General features: G+C 33.5%; 1 protein-coding gene across 8 annotated transcripts in view; it reads left to right on the top strand.

The window, feature by feature from the left end:
* Positions 1 to 22,600, top strand: part of APC (APC regulator of WNT signaling pathway) — a 144,629-nt gene that overhangs the window by 44,594 nt on the left and 77,435 nt on the right. For 4 of the 8 annotated variants that reach the window (XM_054589968.1, XM_054589966.1, XM_054589964.1 and 1 more), the window contains exons 2-5: positions 11,640 to 11,792; positions 16,373 to 16,457; positions 17,585 to 17,786; positions 22,215 to 22,323. In XM_054589968.1, the coding sequence (XP_054445943.1) occupies positions 11,658 to 11,792; positions 16,373 to 16,457; positions 17,585 to 17,786; positions 22,215 to 22,323 (531 nt within the window). In that variant the 5' untranslated portion in view covers positions 11,640 to 11,657. The remainder of the gene's footprint in view (positions 1 to 11,639; positions 11,793 to 16,372; positions 16,458 to 17,584; positions 17,787 to 22,214; positions 22,324 to 22,600) is intronic. The other 4 variants (XM_054589969.1, XM_054589967.1, XM_054589965.1 and 1 more) reach the window with 1 other exon arrangement.

Genomic DNA, 22,600 nt, shown 5'->3' with positions numbered 1-22,600 from the left:
TTATTACACCTTAGATTATCATCAGGTCCTCTATGTTGTACCATGTGTCAGAATTTCCTTCCTCTTTAAGGCTGAGTAATATCCCAGTGTGTGTATATATTGCATTGTTTATCTATTTACCTGTCGACAGACACTTGGGTTGCTTCTAACTTTTGGCTATTGTGAATAATTCTGCTGTGAACATGCTGTTTGAGTCCCTGCTTTCACCTCTTAGAGATATGTACCCAAATTTATATTTTTAATTTATATAATTTTTCACCATTTTGAACTCAGTAGTGTTTTTTGCATCTATTTTACTTTATGACAATCTAGTTTGTTGTTCTCACTCTGCTGTATAGGGTTCTGTAATATCCATCACTATTCCTCTAGTGAAGGTTCTAGGCTCTTGTCAAATCTCTTATGCCACAAAACACTGCTATGTTAGACTCTCATACATGACTACTCAATAGAGTATTTAGATATCATTATACAGTAGTACCTCAGTATTCAGTATTAATTTGTTCTGGATCTCGTGACAAGTGCTGAAACTGACAAGTACTGAATGGTGAAGCATTTTCTCTTGTGTGCGGTGTCATGACTCATACAAGTACTAGCAAGCGCAACAAATCCTGAGCAAGCACTGAGTGCTGAAACATTTTTTTCTTGTCAAAATGCAACAAGTACAGGGTTTGACGAGTTCTGAAGCTGTCAAGTACTGAGGTATGACTCTATAACAAATTACCCCAGATCTTAGTGGCTTAAACAATAAATATTTATTATTTTAAAGTTTCCATGGTGCAGAAGTTCAGGAATGCCTTAGCTGAGTGGTCTGGCTCAGAATCTCTCCTGAAGTTGCTATCTCTCAGCCAGGGCCACAGTCATCTGAATGCTTGACTAGGCTGGAGGATCCACTTCCAAGATGGCTCACTTACACAGTTTTTTTCTCTTGGTTACTGGCAAGAGGCCTCAGTTTCTTGCTCTGACTTTCTCCACTGGACTGCCTGAGTATCTTACTGACATGGCAGCTGGCTTCCTCCAGTGATCATAGAGAGAAAGAGCAAGAAAGAAGCCATTTATGACCTAGTCTCAGGAGTAACACACCATCACTTCTATCATATTCTCTTTATTAGAAGTAACTAAACCCAGCAACGCAAGAGATACCAATTAAGTTCCACAATTATGGGTATAATTTCTTTAAGATTCCTGCATGGACCAATGAGAAGATTTCACTGGAATTTGTCCTTAGGAGAGAGATCACTGGATCATAGGGCATTTGTTCCTGTTGCTGTTGTAACAAATTACCACAAACTTTAGTGGTTTAAAACAACACAAATTTATTAACATACAGTCCTGGAGTTCATAAGTCTGAAATGATTTTCACTGGACCAAAATTAAGGTAGTAGCAGTGATGCACTTCCTCTGGTGGCTGTTGGGGAGAATGTATTTCCTTGCTTTTTCCCAGTTTCTAGCAGCCACCTGCACTCCTTGGCTCATGGCCCCTTCCTCCGTCTTCAGTGCCAGCAGCATAATAAGTCTCTCTCTGACTCAGACCCTCTGCCTATGTTGTCACATATTCTCTGACTCCAACCCTCCTGCCTTTGTTTTATTACAACCCTTGTGATCAGATTATGTCAAGCTATATAGTAAGGAAAATTTCCCAATATCGGGAACCTTAATTAATCACATCTGTAAAATTTCTTTAGCCATGTAAACTAACACATTCAGGGATTAGGACATGGACATTTTATAGAGCCATTATTCTCTCTACTACAGTTATACGCATAGTTTTTTGGTGCTTTTTTTTTTTTTAAGCTGAAGTGTTGGATTTTTTTCGTGAAATGAATGTTACTTTTGGGTAAATACAGACTTTCATTTACCAGATTTGTTTAAACTATGGTATAGTGTATATTGGTCACTAAAATGGTAAGCAAATATTTATTGAAGAGTATTGAAATATATTTTCCACTAGCTATTTTTAGACTCTTGGTCATATCATCACTTAATTTATGTCAGTTTATGAGCTACTTCTGACATAATCTATAACAGAAACTGAGAAATGTTAAAGCAACATGGTCTTGTACCTCTGTTATCACACTATTTTTGTAGATACTCTATCCAAACCTCTTCTTCCTTATACTGTGAGGCAACGTAGCCACGATTTGGTTCCAGTCCATATTTATGCTCTTATCTCCCTCTTTTCCTTGATTCCTCCACACTATGTTTCAGCTAAATTACATTGTTGTCTGTTCTCCCAAATATATATCATTTTTCCAGTTGGAGCTTTAATCATTTTGTTCCCTTCATGTGGAATACTGTCCTCTCACATTTATGTTTGTTGCATCATACTGCCTCTCAAGTCCCTTCCTAAATGGCTTTTACATTTTGAACACTTTCCTTAATTTTCTCAGCCAGGTGTGATTGCCACAGCACTCTCTCAATGCTTTTGAACCCAAGTTTAACTTTGAATTGTAAGTAATTTGTATCTTAGCCTGGGGTTTCCTGTCAGAGCTTGAGCCAATCAAGGTCTTGTGTGAAATTCTTTTTTCTGAAGTGACCTAGGAGTAGAGGCCTAGAAAGAGTTAAATAGTGATGAAGGACAGCCAATATAAGCCTGTGTCCCAAGCTGGTCATCACTTTGGACAACTGTGGCTTGATCTCCGAGGACCTTCTGAGGAACCATATAGAATTTTCCACTCAAGGGAAAGAATTATATATACTAGTAACCCTTCTCCTTTAGTCAAGTCCCATCAGGCATTTACTCTTTTGTAGGTTGTACAGGAAGAAAGGTTGTACAGGAAGAAAAGAAATGTCTTAGGGTGTCGCAGATGCCCTAAGACAAAGCAGAAGATACCAGGTGCAGCTAATGTGCTTTCACTTTACATCTGCTTTTGAGCTGATTGTGCAGCAGTGACTAGAGTTAAAATGAGCCAGAGAATGTAAGATGGGACATAAACATCTGATATATTTGTATACTGATTCTATTTACCCTTTCTATTGGAATATTGCTCCTTTTCTAAATAAGAAGATACTTAAGCACAAGGAACATGTCAGCTTATCTTTTCCCCTTCTATTAGTTTTGTAGGGCTGTTGCGACAAAGTACCACAGACTGGTGGCTTAAAATTATAGAAACCTGTTATCTCACAGTTCTGGAGGTTAAACTCTGAAGTCAGGGTGTCAGCAAGGTTGGTTCCTTCTGGGGATGCTGAGGGAGATTCTTTTCCTTGCCTCCATCCCTAACTTCTGGTGGCTGCTGGCAGTTTTGGGCATTTTGCCTCCATTGTCACATGACATTTTCCTGCTATTTCTCTGTCCATTTCTTCACATGGCCTTCTTTAAAGAATACTAGTCACTGGATTTAGAGCCTATTGAAATCCAGTTAGACCTCATTTTAACTTCATTATATCTACAAAGATTCTGTGTCCTAAAAAGGTCTAGTTCACAGGGACCAGGGATTAGCTAGCTACCTGTGACTCAACCTGTCTCTTTGGGGAACACAGTCCAACCCACAAAACCTCTTTATAATATTTGCATGGTGTCTTATGAATAATAAGTTTTCAAATATTTGTTAAATTGTATAGCCATGAGAGAAAATCCATCATCTTACTTTTTTAATGGGAAAGTCATCTTGGACATACTCTGAATTTGTGTCCTCATGTTCTGTTCTCTGCCCTCCATGGCTGATAAAGCACTGTTTCTGTTTATTCTTGCATGTACTTATCTTTTCGTGGCTGCCACTGAGCAAAACTTTATGGGAATTACATATTAGTAAATAGCATTACTAAGTATTAGCATCTGTACACTTTGTCTTAAAAGTGGGGAAACAAAACTCACCAAAGTAAAATGGAGTGATTAGAGAATAGTTAATAAAGAACAAAATTAACCAATGGAAAATAAGAGGATATAATCAGTAAAGATAAATGCAGAAATAGAAAACAAAGTAGTAGAAAGGATATCACCAAAAGTTAATTTTTTTGTTAAAAACCAATAAAATAGATAAAACGCTACAAAACCTGATTAAGAGAGCAAAAGACAAAACAAAAGCATGAATGGGAGAGGAAATGAATTTTAAAATAAGAGAATATATCCAATTCTATAGTAATACACTTGGAAAACTAGAGGGAATGGATAATTTACTGGTGAACTATTAATCACATTGATACAGGAAAACACATCTAACCATGTAAGAAATTTCAAAATACTTAAAAATCTTCTAAAAGGGTACCTTCTGATCTGAATTCTAGCTGATTTCCAAAGAATAGGTAAATTATTATTCAAACTATTCTAAACCATATAAGATTAAGGTGAGGAACCTACCAAGTCGTTTTATAAATTTAGCATAAGCTTAGTTCAAAATACTATTTTAAAATAGTATAAAAATTTAAAAATATATATTGATTTCTCATTTAAAAAGTCCATGTGAAATATTGAAAAATGAACAAACTAGTAAAATAATAAAATATGAACAAAGTAGGGTTTGTTGCAGGAATGGAAATCCTGCAAATGAGAGAATCTTATAATTGACAGCATCAACAAATAAAAGAAAAAACTGTATGGTTATATGTTATATCAGAAGGTGTTGTAAAAAAAAAAAAGTATTTAGAAGCCACTCCTATGAAGAAATTTAAAATAAAAGGAAAATACCTAAACATGTTAAAAATAGTTACTGAAATAGACTGTTAAACCATTCCTATTAAAATCAGGAATAAAATCACTATTGTTCAAATTACTTTGAAGTTTTAAGCTAACAATAAGACAAGAAAAAGAAATGAGGTATAAATATTGGGAAAGAAGGGACAAAATTATCTTTAATGATGGATTAATGTGATTGCATATCCGGAAAATCCACAAGAAAAACTATTAGAATTCATAGGATAATTTGATAAGTGACAGTAATAACAGTATCTGGTATGGAATGGTGTTTTATCCACAATGAATCAAACAACAGCAAACAACAGAAATAAATGTAATACAAAAGGTGTGGGACCTTTTCTGGAAAAAAACTGGAAAATCTCATTGAAGGCCCTTAATTATTCATAACACAGAAGAGAGATAAGATTTAGTATCATAAAAGTGTAATCTGTCTCAAATTAATATAAATGTAACATAGTTAGAGTTCTAAGTATACATGAGAATGTGGCATATGATAAGAGATGCATTTCCATTCAGTGGAAAAGTAATGGTTTGTTTAATAAATAATGCTAACGTACTTGGTTATCCATGTGGAAGGCAATAAAGTTAACTGCTACACTCATACCATATACAAAAATTAAAATCTGTATGAATTTAACATTTTAATGTATAAACAATTTCTGATGCAAGCTAGTGATTTAGTCACTCACATTTACCACCTCTTTCTCCTAAAATTCCATTGAAGTGATAGTAAAAAAATGTTTTAAAAAGATATGTACTTACGTTTCCATAGGGTGAGAGGAAGCCACATTGAGATTGCAGCAAATTTCTGGAAGTTGAACAAATCTTGGAAAATAAAAATGATTGCTGAAAAACAATTAAGGATCTTAAAACTTCCTAGTTCTCTGTTCTTTCAAACATAGCAGATTACATCATATTATTTAAAAGTAAAATACTAATATTGAGAATTTCTCAATAGCCTTTGAAATTATTTGGGCTACTTTGGGATGTTTGAAAACCAGAACTGAGAATTCATGCTTTGGGCTAGGGGTCTGCAAACTGCCAGTGTTTATGTAAAGTAAGCATTATTGGAAGAGGGCATGCCCATTTTTTTGCATATTGTCTGTGGCTGCTTTTGTGCTCCAGCGACAAAGTCAAGTAGTTTTAACAGAAATCATATGGCCCACAAAGCCTTATTTATCATCTGACTCTTGCAGAAAATGTTTGCCAACCCCTGCCCCAGATCATTTTGGTAGCCCTCTTGGAGTTACCTTCACTTAGGATGGTCTTGGATGGAATCCAGCCAATGTATATAGCCCTTTACAGAATGTAGGAAAAGGAAGACAGGGGAAGGCAGGGGAAGGCGGGCAGGGGAAGGGAGGGGAGAGGAGCATAAAGCAGACAGGAGACTGAATATCACCACCAATGGTTTCTTAGTAGAAAAGGGAAAGAGGCATAGAATGGGAAGATAAGGACCTGGTTGTTAAATAAAGAGAATTAAAAATGCATAAGATGCATTTCTGCTTCAAATTAAAAGATTTTTTGTATTATGATTTTTTTATCTCACAAACTTGATAAATTTTCATATTTAAGATTTTCCTGTTTCTTCCTTTCCAATTATTATTCTTTCTTTTTTAAACATTGACTATGCTAATTAGCATATCCAGGATTGTGTTGAGTAGAAGTGGCAATGGTAGACATCTTTACTTGTTTCTGATGTTTAAAAGAATGCCTCTAACATTTCACTGTTGAGTGTTGTTTACTGTAGGTTTTTGCCAGTTTCCCTTCTATTTCTACTTTATTAAGAGTTTTTATCTTGAACAGAGGACTTTTGTCAAATGTTTTTTCTTTATCTGTGGAGATGATTATAAGGTTTTTCTCCTTTAATGTTTTAATGCAGTGCATGACACATAAAGGATCTAATGTTAAACTATCCTTGCATTCCTGGATAAACTCAGCTTGACTGCTATAGTTTCTTTACTGTACACAATTGTATTGTTTCTTGATATGTTGTTTAGGATTTTTGTTTCAGTATTTATGAATGATACTAGTCTATAATCATGCTTTTTCGCACTACCTTTGACCTTTATATTGCAATTATATTGGAATCATAAAATGCATTGGGACTCTATTTCCTATATTTCTATTCTTGGAAAAGTTTGTATAAAATTGGTATGATTTGTTAACTAAACTTTGGTAGAAGTTTATATGTCTGTAAAACCATTTGGGTCCTGTGGGTTTTATTTGTTTAGTGTTGGGAGGAGGAGAGGAAAAATACTTACTGCTCCAATTTTTCAATAGTTATAAAACTGTTAAAGCTTTTTATTTCTTCTTGAATCAGTTCCTCCTCTATCCCCACCATAGAATTTTGTTCATTTTATATGTTTGGACTCCTCTCTCTCTAATCATATGAATAAGCTGTTTCAAAGAACCAACTTTTTATTTAAATTTATTTTTTATTTTATTATTTATTTTTACAGAGAGAGGAGAAGGGGGCAGGGGGAGAGAAAGAAACATCAATTTGTTGTTCTACTTATTTATGCATTTATTTGTTGATTCTTTTCTGTGCTGTCACTGGGGATCAAACCTGCAGCCTTGGCTTATGGAGACAGCTCTGTAAGTGAGCTAAGCAGCCAGAGCCCAAAGAACCAACATTGTGCTTTGATCTTCAAACTCTACAAAGGGGTATACAATGAAAAGGAAAGCTTCTTCTCAGCAGAACTCAGACCTTTTTTCCAGAGGCAATAACTATATTTTTTTAATATCCTTTCAAAGACTTTTTTATTCTTATACAATCCTTTTATTTTTATAGAACAGGATGGAACATATGAGACATAGTGATCAGCACACTCCTTTTTGTTGTTCCTGTTTTACTTTCTTTTTTTTAATTAACATTGTTCTTTCTAATGCCAGTGGAGTATTCTGCACGGACACATCCTATTTATTTAAAAGAAGTTATGCTTTTACACAAATTAAAAATGTCCTTATTTGTTCGAAGCACCCTAAGAACCCATTCTGTTACTCCTAGTTTAGTAACATACATTATCACTTCAGAGAACTCCAGTTGGCCCTCCATGCGCCTTATACTTATTAAAAGTGAAATGTCTGTTGTTCCATAATACCCTCCTTGAAAGGGCGTATATTCTATTTATTTTACTGTGTTTCAGTGGTTGATCTATTCATATGTCTGTATCATAGCTTTATAAAATCTTTTATTTTTAAATAAATTAGGACTTAAAAAATAGTTAGAAAATAGTACAGAAAGTTCCTGTACACCCTTCACTCAGCTTTCCCTAATGTTAACATCGTACATAGCTATAGTATAATTATTAAAACTAAGAAATTAACGTACTGGTATGATACAGTTAACTACATACTGTTTTACTTAAAAGGGCTTTGTGTAATATTTTAATAAGTGGTAGGTCTACTCCTCCTGCTCTCCTATTTTTTGCTTGTTAGTTTAGTTTTGGTTTTTTTTTTTCAAATGTCTAGCTGCAGAAAACAAAATAGAAACAAACTTTATATAGTAATTTATTGGAACTATGTGAAATTTATAAATTAACTTAGGGAGAAACATCATCTTTATGATACTGAATCTTCCTGTCCAAGCACAAGGTATATCTTTCCTTTTGTTGAAGCCTATCTCAGTATCATTCAGAAGTGTTTTTATAGTTTTCCTCATATATGTTTTGGACACTTTGTTCAATTTATGCCTAAGTATTTTACTATTTTCGTAAACAATAAAAGAGATCTTTCATTTCATCTTCTATCTGGTTTCTCTTTGTACATATAAAGGAAACATTTCTGTATATTTTGTGCTGTAGTACATTACTAAATTATCTTATTATAATATTTAGTTGGTTCTTTTGGATATTCCATGTACATAATTATATCATCTGCCAATAGTATTCCTTTCTAATTTCATTCTTTAATTGTGTTGACTAATGTTATAAGAAATAGAGTGATAAACATGGGCATTCCCTGGCTTTAGGAATACATCTAGTTTTTCCATATTTAGTATGGTGCTGACTTTGGGGCTGATATATATCATGTTAAAGAAGTGTTCTTTTCTGTTCACTTTTCAAAAAGAATAGGCATTGAATTTATAAAACATCTTATCTTTGGTGTAATCGTATTTTTTCTCTATGTAGGTCTATTAATATGTTAAATGATATTAATTTTTTAACAGTGATTGCTGCTGCAAATTTTTCATCTTGGGGGGAGGTCAGTTTTGATAAATTACATTTTCTAGTAAACTATTTTATTTAGGTTTTCAAATTTATTTGTGTGCAGTTGAGCAAAATAGTCTTTTATGATTGATTCTTTTGGTTTCTTCACTTTCTGTTGGTATTTTTCTCTTATTCATTACCATCTAAAGGTGCTTACAAATACATCTCTTTTTTTCATTTATTAAAACAAAACAGTAAAAGCAGCTCCACATGTAACATTTTTTAAAAAGTGATCCCAAACTTCTTAAATTAGTAATAATGAGTCTTCCACAGTTAATTCTAATTGAGTATCCCCTTCCTTCCTGAAACGTTTCTGTCTCCTTGCATTAATTTCTTAGGATACTTGTAAATTTGTTTTCCAGTGAACATTTGTATAAATGTCTATATAACTGTGCTTTTGCTTTCTTCTCATTTACTCTACTCCTACAGGGTGGTGATCTCTTTAGTGGGCATCTTTACTACAGAAAAACAAATATGGATGTTTGTATACTATCAGTAAAATAAAAAATTCAGAGGTTTTCACCATTTTATAAATTTTGATTTTTTAAAATGTTGAGTGGCTTGCATTTAAGCTGTATTTGATTTGAAATTTTGTGATTGTATAAAAGGCATTCCAAAGTAAATTTATGATTTATCTAATTTTGCCTAAAGCAATTTTGAATTAGGTAAGGATGGCCACAATATCCTAAAAGCATATAAGGTAAAGTATTACTCAACGAAACAGCTTATTTTTCTGGTAAAATTATATAAAATATTTGCTTTCTAGAACAGAAATGACTTTAATGATTGTCATTTTGGAAAGGAAAAAAGAAGATGACAGAATGTTTTAATTGTCCATCAGAAGGGTTGAATGCTTTTCCTTCTATTAAAGAACACTCTTAATAGTTTCTGCTCCTCTTGCCCATCTGGCTCTTTTTGTGATTGCGTAAGGCAGTATACCACCTCTGTCTTAACATACCTGCGTGTACCTATCTCTGTGTTATTTACTTTTTATCTTACTTTGTTTTATTATTTTAGTGCCAAATTACCTGTTAAAATTTTATTTGAAATGAAGAATTTTAGGGCTTACATTATTAAATTCTGTCATAATTCCACCTCTGTCACATGGTTTTTAATATGCTATAAATTTCCAGATCTACTTATTAATGGTATGATGTAAAAATTTCTCCTTCATTTTTGAGATGCCTCCTCCGTCATTTCCAAAAGGATGAATTACTTCTTCGCCTCTTGTCCATTGGTCCTTTGGTGGTGGGCACAGGGTCTTATAACAGTAGATCAACATTAAGTCTTAATAAGGAAGTTATGTTATATATATATTTTCATAATATAACTAATATTTACATAGCACTTTTTATTTTTCATCCTGCCTTTGTTAATTGTAACCATATCCCAGGTAGTAAATGTCCATTTTACATGTTGGTAAAATGAATTAAAATGAAAGGTCAAAAAGGTTAAATTGCAATCAATCCTGAAATTAAGGCCCAAGTCTCCAAATAAAAGTCTAGTGCTCATTCTTTTCAATCGTAAAGACTTGTGAGTGACCCCCACCTCCCAGGACTTCCTTTCTTCCTCAGGTGACAGTAGGTTGTACCAGGTTTATTATTGATTCTAGCCGTTGGAGAATTGACTAGACCTGAGTCCCTTGATTTCCTTTGTTGGTCAATTCCAATGTTGTCACGGCTAGCCAGTGTTATAACCAGTCCGCCCTATTTTGTATAGTGCATTTTTTATGTCAGGATCTTTAAATGTTGCTTAAATACAAGTTTTGTAATACTTTTTAACTCTTAAAGAATTATGATAGGCACATTTTATTTATTCCAAAATGAGTTTGAGATTAAACTAAATAGAGAATCTGGGTCTTCCTAACTTGGTTCGTCTCAGTATAATTCTTAGCATTCTGTAATTCTTCATGCCAAGAACCTCTTATTACCTAGCTATCTTCTATGTTTTCTTTTCTCCACTCTTTCACAGTCTTACGATTAACTACCAGACTCTATTTCACTTCTCTTTGAAAATCTCTACTTTTAATCCATTTTGGACAATCTCTAATCCATTTTCTTTAGGTGTCTTTTGGCCTCAGTCTGAGCACTGTGAGTTCCAAGACCTCACATGCCATAGCTTGGCCTATTATAGTCATCCTTTTGAATAAATGTAATAATCTCACTTTATATTAGTAATTCTTATTTATCATCTTCCTTTCAAAAAGATTTGAAGTCTCAGTCTAATGCTCTCCTTTGTGTCCATTTTATTAAATGACTGCCTTTTAATGAGGCCTTCTCAGAACTTCAGAACCACTGCATGGATGACATTTAAAACTAGCTTTTTATCGAATGAAAGGTGGTGGAAGGCACTATCTAATCTCATCAATCCATTCTGGCTCTAAAATTCTGTGACTATTGCACAAAATTCAGAAAAAAGTTAATATTACTAATATAAATACATTTCTTATCAATAATTATATTTCCTAGGTTTTGCCTGTTAAACCAGGTAAAAATATCTTTAAAATCTTGAAAAAATTCTAACCTCATAGAACTCTCATCCACCATGTAACGGCAGATGTATTCAGACACTACTGAAGTTCTCTTCAGTTTTAGTCCTGTTTGTCTTCAACTAAGACTCCATTGTTTCATCCTCTTAGATGCTATTACTTGAACAATATTGTTTTGAGACCTTAACTAGCATATTAATAAGATTCTTCTTATTAAATGTCTCAAGAGTTTTGTTTCTTTATCCCTTTCTTTGTAGACAAGCAGCCACTATATTTTTAGTAGTGAATTTCAAAATCCTTTTTAACCTTATAGGTCCAAGGGTAGCCAAGGATGGCTGCAGCTTCATATGATCAGTTGTTAAAGCAAGTTGAGGCACTGAAGATGGAGAACTCAAATCTTCGGCAAGAGCTAGAAGATAATTCCAATCATCTTACAAAACTGGAAACTGAGGCATCTAATATGAAGGTATCAAGACTGTGACTGTTAATTGTAGTTTATCCATTTCTATTCAGTACTCCCTCTTGTAAACTTGGGTTAGATCCTTAATTAAAAGTGTATTTTAAGTTAAGGGGTAATGTGTAAACTCTTTTCTTACAAACATTATTAACATTTATACTTTTAAATAAAATGTATTGAATTCATCCAGTGAATCATATAAAGAAAATAAGTGTAAAACCTCAGAGACTAGTTAGTTAGTTCTTATTTTTAAGCCTAAACACCACTTTAATATCACTCTGCTGAGGCTGGGTGTTTTATGTACTTCATAGAAACTAGCTTACAATTTTGGAATATACCTCAATTTTTAAATGTGGCCTTTTCCCCCAAAATTCTCAGATCTGTTGCCACTTAAATGCTGCATTGATAGATTATCAAGAATATCAGGGTGCTCTAGTGGAAAGAGTCCTGAATGAAAGTCAGTACCTGGTCCTATTGCTGGTGGTGTCACACGCTAAGCTGCATTGCCTTTAGGTCCCCCTTCTGGACGAGGTCCCCCTTCTGGACTTAAGTTTAGGTTGCATTATTAGGAAAATATAGGCATTGCACTAGCCTAGAGGATTTCCATGGCACCTTCAAGCCCTAAAATTGGTTTGCCAAATAGCACTGAAAAGCCATATAACCTCCAAGAAGAGTTACAAAATATTTAGTCTGCAATGGGCAAAATATGTTCTAATTTGAAAATAATTGAGGTTAAAACTGCAGCTGTTTTAATTTTTAATTACTTAGGTAGATTTTCTTCTCTCTCAATTTAATAATTTTTTAGAAGTGGAGATCATTAATAAAACTCTTACCTCCTTCCTTTTTAAAAAATTCTTCCTGCTTTAATGTTTCTGCCTGTAGGCTGTTTTAACATCTGGGTTCTTGACCCTATTCCTTCTCTCTAGTCACAACTCCTATTTCTTATTCATTGTCTATTCTCTTCGAAGTCCTTTTTCTATGCATTTTGAGGTCTCCCTTTATTCTTCAAGCTTCTATTTATCACTGAACTATTTTTGTTCCTCTTTTACCTTTTATATTCAGTATCATAACGGTTCAACCTTTTTACTCATATGTACTGTTCTGTCTGTCTCTGAGTCATTTCTACTCTGATTGTCTATTTCTGCTGTAAAAACTATTCCCAGTGATGACAGATCTCCAAGATACTACCTCAAACCCTTCTGGAAATAAGACTATTAACAAACATATTTTCTTACCACAACCTATGGGAGACCTTAAAAACAGCTGAATTAATTACTTAATAGGTTAAAAAAGAATAGTTTGGTATTTTAATACTGATCAACACAATGTATCTAAAATTGTTTTACATTACCTGTGTTTTTGGAAATTTTATACATAATTAAAAATTCACAATAGGACAACTCTCATCTACTCTGGAGGTGTGTTTTTCAGAGAACTCCTGGCTGGCCTCTATCTGAATGTATGTTTTATAGTGTAGAGCTCTGAGATGGATTTTAAAGTTTTTGTGTAACTACTTGAGCAAATTGAAAATTCATTTTTGGGAGACATTTTAACCTACCCTTAGCTCCTTCCCCATGCTGAAGTGGAATGTCAGAATAAATAACAGACCCTTAAATTTCTACAGTGAAATATCAGGTTGACAAATTATTTAGGTGATATAATAATATACATCATGAATATTGGCATTTAAGATATATCTGAATTCAACCATGAATTGATAATTATTCAGCGTGTGCCTCTGCAAAACATTCTTGCTAACCCATCCCACGTTTAGGATTGGGCATATGGTATCATAGCAGTTATACAACCTATAAGGAAATTATTTATGTATCTCCTCCTTAAGAGGCTTTAAGCTGTTAAGGGCAGAAACCATGACCTCCTTTGTTTTAGAAAATCGATTTGTGAAAAGACACTTGGAAACACTGTCACTTCCTTCGCTGGATTAAAGTTTATCCAAAACACAGTGGTTATTCACCTACCCCCAAAATTATTTATTAGACCCCACTCCCAAAATCACTTACTAGACTTTGTACAATCTTGAATTGTTTCCTAATCATTAAGCTATTTATCCCAAAGACAGGGAAGTAGTACCATCTAGTGGTAAAAGAAAATACTGTTTGATGTTGATTACATAGCATTGCTATAAGCTGTAAAAATATTTTTGTATGCCACAACAAAATAGGTACACAACTCTATGAACACTGACTGTATATTTAAAAATATTAAGGAAATGCTTGTTTTTTATGTTAATGATGGCATTGTTGTTTAAGAAGAATCTCTTTTTAAATATATTGAAATACGCATATTTACAGAGGACGTGATATAATATCTGATATTGATTTCAAAATAAATCTGGGTGGAGGTGGGGAAATGGAGAAAGTAGGTATGTATGTAGATGAATGAAACAAGAGCATGAGTTGATAATTATTGAAGTACGATGTAAAGATATGAGTTTGTTAAAATGTTCTTTAAACTTATATATATGTTTGACATTTTCTGTAATAAAAATATAATAAAGTATAATAGAGATTTCATTAGATTTAGTTGACCTGGAATCGGATAAATGCAGAAATTGTAAATAAACTTTAATGAAGTATGCAGTGTCTTTTTTACTCTAGAGCTATAATTCAACTTCATTGATTTCAAATGCTGAGCATCTCTACATAGCAACGTGTAGAGATGTGAAGCATTTAAACTAAAAGGTGGCACAGCATAGAAAAAATTATCTGCAGGCAAATTATTAACGAACCGTCTGTATCTTCATTGTATTTTGACAAAATGAAATATTTGTAAATTGCTCTATAGCTTTAACGTTATATACATGTAAAGTATCTTCTATTTTCAGAGTATAAGGAAAAAATGAGAATAAAAATTCAAGTAGACAAAATAGGTAGACATTTATTTCTGAGACTTAATTATCAAGTATATGTGTGTCTAGTAATGAAAAGACTGTAACTGTGATGTACTGAGAAAAACAAAAGTGCATTAAGTAGCAACTCCCATGAAATGACAGTTGCTCATTGATAAATATTTTGTTATTGATATTACCATAATATATTTTGTCTCTAAAAAATGATTCTCTTATGTTCTATAATCTTAAAAATGTTTTTAAAATAATGTGTGATTATATAATTAATTTTAAAAATCAAGCTTCCAGAATTTATAAATACAAATGAATATTGTCTTCTTCAAAATTACATGTTAATTCTGCTGCCATTTCTCAAAGCACTTCCTGAAATATTTTATTGGAATTGCTTTGCCAGTTGTGTTGTATTTTCCCTTTGAAATTGTTTTTGAAATTCCCTTCAAAAACTCTTTGAAATTGAGGACAACTTCTTTTAGGTATATGCAGAATGCAGCCTCGGGCTATCAGCCCTACTGCAGCAACTAGGAAACACTTGCTTAAAACACACACACACAAAAGATACTTTTAAAGATATTGGAGAACTGTGGAAGCATTAAGGACTGTATTAACTAAAATTCCAAGTAGGAAAGAGCCCCTTCTAGATGAGCTCTCTGGTCGTTTTCTTCCCCAGGGATGTTTGTTGATTCTGGGTACAGACTGCTATTCATCATGGGAACAGGCAGAAGGTCTCCAATGGAGGAAAGAAACCATTGGAGTGTCTGACAGACCTGTAGGCAGATGTGAAGTATAGACGTTTACAGGAGATCCAAATGCATGAGTAGCATTCCCCATGGGACACTGGCTGAGTCTTTTTGTAGTGAAGGATGCTGAGGATGGACTAGGAAGACAGAATGTTAGGCCAGGTCCTGCTGTAGGAGAGACACATAACTTTTCACACAACAGGTCTCCTCAGGACATTTCCCAGACTTTGAACTTTGTGGAAACAGGAGGTTAAAGACTTAAGCCCTTAACTGCCAAGGGACAGAACTTAGGGCTAAGGAGTCAGGTGCCAGCTGAGAATAATACTGAGCTAAAAGGCAGAGTAAAACAACATGTAATCTTGCAATGCTTGAGAGAGAGACCTGCTAGAGGGAAGGGTCCTGTATCAAACATGATTGTTTCTTCTCTAAAGGTAAATGTCAGATTTTGGAGCTGTGCAGGGTAAGAGGCCAAGGGCTGAGGAGACAGAAACTTGTAATATTTATAGTCTAAATTTGAAGGAGAGAGACACTCAAGGATCTTGGCAAATCAAATCAAGGCAAGTATACTGATTTGGTATACTGATTTAGATGAGAAAGGAATAATGGCATCAAATTCAGGAGACAGTGTGCATATAGTCATTTAAATATCTGCTGGATGTAAATCAGTATACCAAAAGAACATACTTAAATGTGATATATAAAAGCTTGAATGTTTTTTAGGGCATTAAATAAAACCCTATAATGTGTTAATTTGATGGTTTTCGTGGTCATGGTGGTGCAAGCCTCAGAGACAGGGATCCTAAATACTCCTGAGCCAGCCTTGCTGAGGCTTGGCCATTTTCATTTTTTTTTAATTTTAATTTAATTTAATTTTATTTTATTTTATTTTTAGGATTCTTTTACTTACCCTCCCTTTTACTGATCGTGTCTTCAAGTACATTTTTAGAATTTTGTCATGTTCTTATATTTATTCTTTTTTACAGGAAGTACTTAAACAACTTCAAGGAAGTATTGACGATGAAGCTATGACATCTTCTGGACAGATTGATTTATTAGAGCGCCTCAAAGGTACATTTTTTAAAAAGTGTTTTTAAAATAATTTTTTATGCTTCAGTTGTCAGCTTTAGGTGGGTATATCCATGTGTAACTTCTTTTAATTTTGGCAGTGTTACCAGTTTTTTGGTATTAACAGCCTGAGGGTGTAATTGTTAAAGTACAAATATGTCAGAAGTCTATTTTCTTGTTATTTGTTCAGTTAAACATTTTCCTGGCTTTGAATAAACTATTTTAAATGCTTTTCTTAATGATTTTAAGCTCTTTTCAAAGCTCATTGCCATTCTGCCAATCACCAAATAGGACTTTAGTATGCTACATACCACAGATTGGGCGCACTGCCTCAAGTCTTTCTTTGTTCCATCTGGGATACAAACACTTTATCCTCTCACATATATAAACTAATTATAAGCCATTTTTAGCAGAATTTTAAAAGAATGTCTCATTTTGTTGCTTAAAAATTCCAGTGTCAAAATAGGGAAAATGACTATAATTGAAGCTAAGCAAATAGATTACTTTTTGGTCCTTAAGTGTATTATTATCTCTCATGAATCTAAGGAAGGATATTTTGTCTAATTTTCCTTTAACATACTCTTTTTCCCCCTTATTCAAATAGATTTTGGAGGGAAAGTTTAGCTATTCTGTTTCTAAATAACTGTGTATTCAGTCATGAATATTTGTTGTTTCCTGTGTTAAAAATTTGTAGGCTTCTGAACCAAGAAGTGCTGATGCTCTTTTATAGAGTTGATGCTTCAGTACACTGTCCTTTTGCAGGCCCTCAGAGACCCTGTCTCACTGATGCTTAGCCATTTTCTGAGGTTTTGGTTTTTAGGATTCTTCTCCTTATTCCCTCTCCTACCTTTACATTTCCCTAGAACCAGGAGTCAGTGACTTTCTCTGAGCGTAAGCATTTGTAATAAGGATTTTCTCTGCTCCCTGCATGAATTGGCTGATCAATAGCTGTCATATTTAGTACTCCTATAGACTTTATGTAATATATATAAAGTATTTTCGATTATATTATAAAATGGATTAAAATTGAGGGCAGAATATGAACCTAAGATTTCACTTTTAAAACAATATAATTGCATTAGACTACTTAAAACAGTTGCTATATTAAAACATGTCTCTATTTTATTTAGAGCTTAACTTAGATAGCAGTAATTTTCCTGGAGTAAAACTACGGTCAAAAATGTCCCTCCGTTCTTACGGAAGCCGGGAAGGATCTGTGTCCAGTCGTTCAGGAGAGTGCAGTCCTGTTCCTATGGGTTCATTTCCGAGAAGAGGGTTTGTAAATGGAAGCAGAGAAAATACCGGTTATTTAGAAGAACTTGAGAAAGAGAGGTAACTTTTTTTCATTAAATAGCAAACCTTGACTTGCATGCTCCAATTTTTGCTATTATTTTGTAATACAAGATATGAACTACAAAGCGTGTATGATGAGTGACCAGTAACACTTGGGAAACATTTTGCATTTATTAACTCAAAGACAGTATGTGACTGTCCCTACACTAAATCTAAAACTTTAAAGAAGGCAGTTTCTTGGGATTGTGGGGCTTCTATTTTTTCATTTAAATACTTAGAATGCTCAGCACATTGGGTCCTCTACATGATCACAATCTCTTGTGTCTGGTTAAACTATATAACTGATACTTACTTGCATTCCCGGTTGTCTTTTGAACTATAATAACTACTAGGTCTATTGGTAGTATAAGGTGACTATTTCCAATGTGGAAGTCCTATTACAAGTGCCACAAATGAAACATTTCTTAATTTATCAATTTCCATGTTGAAAAATACTGCTTGGCATATGGAATGAATCCTGGTTTCTAACAGCTTGTGCATTCTCTTCCTGCAGCTAAAATTATCTCATTAGAAATATCAGAATATACATCATTATCAAGAACATTGTCAAATATTTGTGTTTCCTAAAAGATTATAAATTCTTCAATGTATGAATGAAACCTTATCTTTATATTCTTAAAACTTCTATTAGATATTCAAGAAATGTTAACATGTATAAGTGTTACATTCTAGCTCTGGAACCTTGGTCAAATCATTGAATTTTGATGTTGTTTTCTTCTATAACACAGGGATATGATTCTACCTTGTAGAGTTGTGAAAATTGAATATTAACATATGAGAAATGCCCAGCATATCTCACTAAGGTGCAAAAGACCTTTTATTACTTTCTCTGTGGTTTTAGGTATGTCTGTCTACAAAAATAGGAACAATCATCTGGACCAGTAGTGTTAAGCTTTCTTTCATCTGTTAAGTTCACATAAGTGTATTTTGTACCTTGAACCTGGACTATTTTTCTCTCTGACAGTATAGGAAATACTATGCTGAATAATAGGAAACTAACTAGGATCCATGGTCTTTCATCTCTTTGTCCCCTTTGAGCTCTACTAAGAGGCAAATGACATGTGAGCATATTGACTTTCCTAGGAACCTCGCTTCATGCAGATAGAATTCTGATTTTATTGAGAGAGAGAGAGGAGACGGTGTTTGTGTGTGTAGATCTGATATATCTTGTGTCCTTTTGGTTCCCACTGTGTTGGAAGGAAGAAATTGAGACCTTGCTTATGTTACAATATCTTTATTTTGCTCTCCCAGCTGATTGATGGTTTATCTAGGTCTAGATCCAAACTCATTTTCTTTCATTATCAGTGTTACTGATGAGAAATTTGATATCAGCCTGATTCTTATTCCTTTATAGGCAACCATTTTTCCACGTAGAAACTTTTACAATGCCTTGGTGTATGTGTTTTCTTATTCATCATGCTGGACACTAGTGTGTCATTTTTATCTGAAATTTTGCTTTTTTTTAGCTTTTGGAAAGTCTGTATTTCTTCCATGATGTTCTCTCCTCTCTCTTTCCTGTTCTTTCTTTTCAGACCTCCCTGAAGTCATAAATTAACTCTCTTTTCTCTTTTTCAGTATTGCACAAGATAAGTGCTAGTAAATCATAAAACCAGGATTCAAACCCAGGCCTATACCTCTCTAAGCTTTTTGAACCTCAGTTTTACAGTCTATAGAGTGAGATTTTAAAATCTATAGATTTTTTTTTAAAATCCTTAGCACTATATCTTGTATATAGAACATTCAGTAAGTGCTACTTTTTGTCATGTTAGCCATTAACTTACTTAACAAATATTTATTAAATACCTAATACATATGTGCCATACTCTTCTAGGTGACTCTGTGTTAGCTAGAGGACAAAGAAGATATGAGGTTTACATAAAGAAGACTATCAACAACCATTAAATGAGCCATTAATGTACTAAATCCTAAAGACCTACCTGTTCCTGGGTCTAGACCGAATTTCATTTCTGAGCCTAGCACTGCTCTGTGAGTTACAAGGTCACCTTCTGTCATTTAACCACTTGTTAGTCATTTTGGTTGAAGACATCATAGCCTTGGCTTTCCCAGAGCTTTTTTTTTACAGTTTGATCGTAAACTTAATAGTAACCACTTGTCCCTATTTTCTCTAATCTCCCCCTCACTCCACCACCAGCAGTAACATTGATCTGTTAATTTAAGCACTTTGCCTACCCAGCTCCTATTTCATAAGCCTATTTATTAGAGAGTAATCAGAGGATCACCATCTCTCTTTCTCTCTCTTTTCCCCATTTTAGTCCTGGTAGGTCCTGCAAGTCCTTACCAAGAAAAACTAAAAAATGGAATCTTATCTTTATGCTAGTTTGGTGCTCAGCTTTTGAAAGAGGTTCAGGCTTTCTGCAGTGCTTTTACCTGCCTCTCTTGTTAGAAAGGGAAGGAAGCAGCAGGTTCTCATTAGTCCACACTCCCCCAAGGTTATTATATCGTAAGCACAGGCTTACTTCCCTTCCATGGACTCCCTTGCTATTGAGGCTACCACATCAGAGTGAAGACTTATTTCTTTCTTTATAAATTGCTTCTCTAGGGAAGGGAATTTTAGAAAGAACAGAACGTTTCACATACATGCATACACATTTTTCCAAGGAATTATAATCAAACAGGATTTTAAAGTGATGATATCCGGGTGGGGGACATCTCTCTCTGGGTATGAACAAACTCTGGAAGCCATAATGGAAAATATCCATAAATATTACTACAAGAATCTCAGAAAAGTCTTACATGGTAAAACATTGTAAACAAAGTTAAAAAATAAATGATAAACTGAGATATATTTGCAACCCATGTAACTGACTATTAATTTATTCTTAATATAGAAGAGGTTCTATAAGAAAAAGTCACAGACAAGAAAATAGAAATGGTTATTGAAAAAATGCTTACCCTCACTCATACTAACAGAAGTCAAATTAAAACCATAGTGATAGACTATTTTCAGAGAAAAAACAACCTAGATTTGCAACAGTAAAAGTTTGATGAAACATTTATATTAGTGAGAGTGATAAGTACATAAATCACATCTAATAAGTGTAATATGTTAAAAATTTACATACCCTAAAATTTTTCTTATATACATGCCTCCACATGTGTGAAATGAGGCTATGTGTAAGGATATTCAGTACAGCATTCTTTATAATAGCAAAAAATTAGAAAGGTCTTAAATGCCCTCTAACACAGAACTGGTCATGGATTCAAGAATGCTATGGAATATGTGAAATAAGTATGTCCCTGGACTAAAATACATAGGACCTTTATGTTCTGATATAAAATTATCTCCAAGGTAGATTTTTAGTGAAAAATAAGTTATAGGGCAACACATAGGGTACTATTTATTTAATAACATACATATATCCTTGCAATTTTATAGAATATTTATGGAAATATAAACAAGAAAATGGTAATGGTGGTAGCTTTAAGACAGAGCCACTTGAAAGGGGTCATATACTTCTTTTAAAATTTTTATTTATTTATTTATTTTTAGAAAGAGGGGAAGGGAGGAAGAGAGGGAGACAAACAACGATATGTAAGAGAATCATAAATTGGCTGCCCCGCACACACCCCAAAGTGGGAGCCTGGCCCACAATCCAGGCATGTGCCCTGACTGGGAATTGAACTGGTGACCTTTGGGTTTGCAGGCTGGTGCCCAGCCCACTGAGCTACACCAATCAAGGCAGAAGGTCATATACTTTTTGTGTCAGCTGAATTTTGATTATCTCAGTAGCACTCTTATTTTACATTTATGTTTATAATGATCAGATAGACTATCTTGATATATATTGTTATTGAGGAAAACATTGATTGGGCAGTTGAGGAATTACATAAATTCATCTTTAAATTCGAAACTAAGAAAAATTGTGTGTCTCTCAGAATAGCTTCCTTTTATTGCACAGTAACAGTGTATTTTTTATTACTTTGACTGCTGAAAAGCAAAAATCTACATCTGCGTCCAGTGCAGTAGCTTCTAATACTCCAGGTTGATTTTCTGCATAATCACTACTTTTCCCCTTTATTATACCTTTTTTCCTTGTATTAATTTGGTTTTGTTATATCTGTACTTTTTACTATAAACCATCATCATATTCCTAGACTGTAAGTGAATGTGAAGACAATAGTTTCAGTGAAATGTAAATATTCTAGTAAGGTTGATTTAATTTCTCATTTAGCTGAAAAAGTAAAAACTTTTTAATATTCAATTTTTAATGATTATATTATTATTAAGTCCCATCTTCAAAAATCCAAAATCAATGTTTTTCATTTATTCATTAGTATTAATACTATAGCTTAAAAAGAGAACTTTATAGTAAAAGTAATAAGAATTACTCTTATGTAGTCTATGTTAACATTGTGTAACCTTAACCTTTTTTTAAAAATAAACAGATCATTACTCCTTGCTGACCTTGACAAAGAAGAAAAGGAAAAAGACTGGTATTATGCTCAACTTCAGAATCTCACTAAAAGAATAGATAGCCTTCCTTTAACTGAAAATGTAAGTTATTTGGCAATATGACTTATTTTAGACTTCAATAACTTGATTTTTAAAAGTATCTAAATTACCTATTAAAAATCTTTGATAGCTGTATTAATAGTTACTTGTAAACTAAAATATGTTTTATCTAACTTTAAATATGTAATAATTAATGAATTTTTTGTTTATAAAGGTGATCTTCATTGTGCTCAAGCCCTGAGTTAAGAAAATCTAAGTTTGAATCCCAAAGGACACAGGATTCAGCTATGCAACTGGTTTTTTATTCTGTATATATTGA

Source organism: Pteronotus mesoamericanus, unplaced genomic scaffold (assembly GCF_021234165.1).
Source record: "Pteronotus mesoamericanus isolate MK-2021 breed Mesoamerican mustached bat unplaced genomic scaffold, CSHL_Meso_final scaffold_167, whole genome shotgun sequence".
Lineage (NCBI taxonomy): Eukaryota > Metazoa > Chordata > Mammalia > Chiroptera > Mormoopidae > Pteronotus > Pteronotus mesoamericanus.
This window is presented reverse-complemented; position numbering and strand designations above follow the sequence as displayed.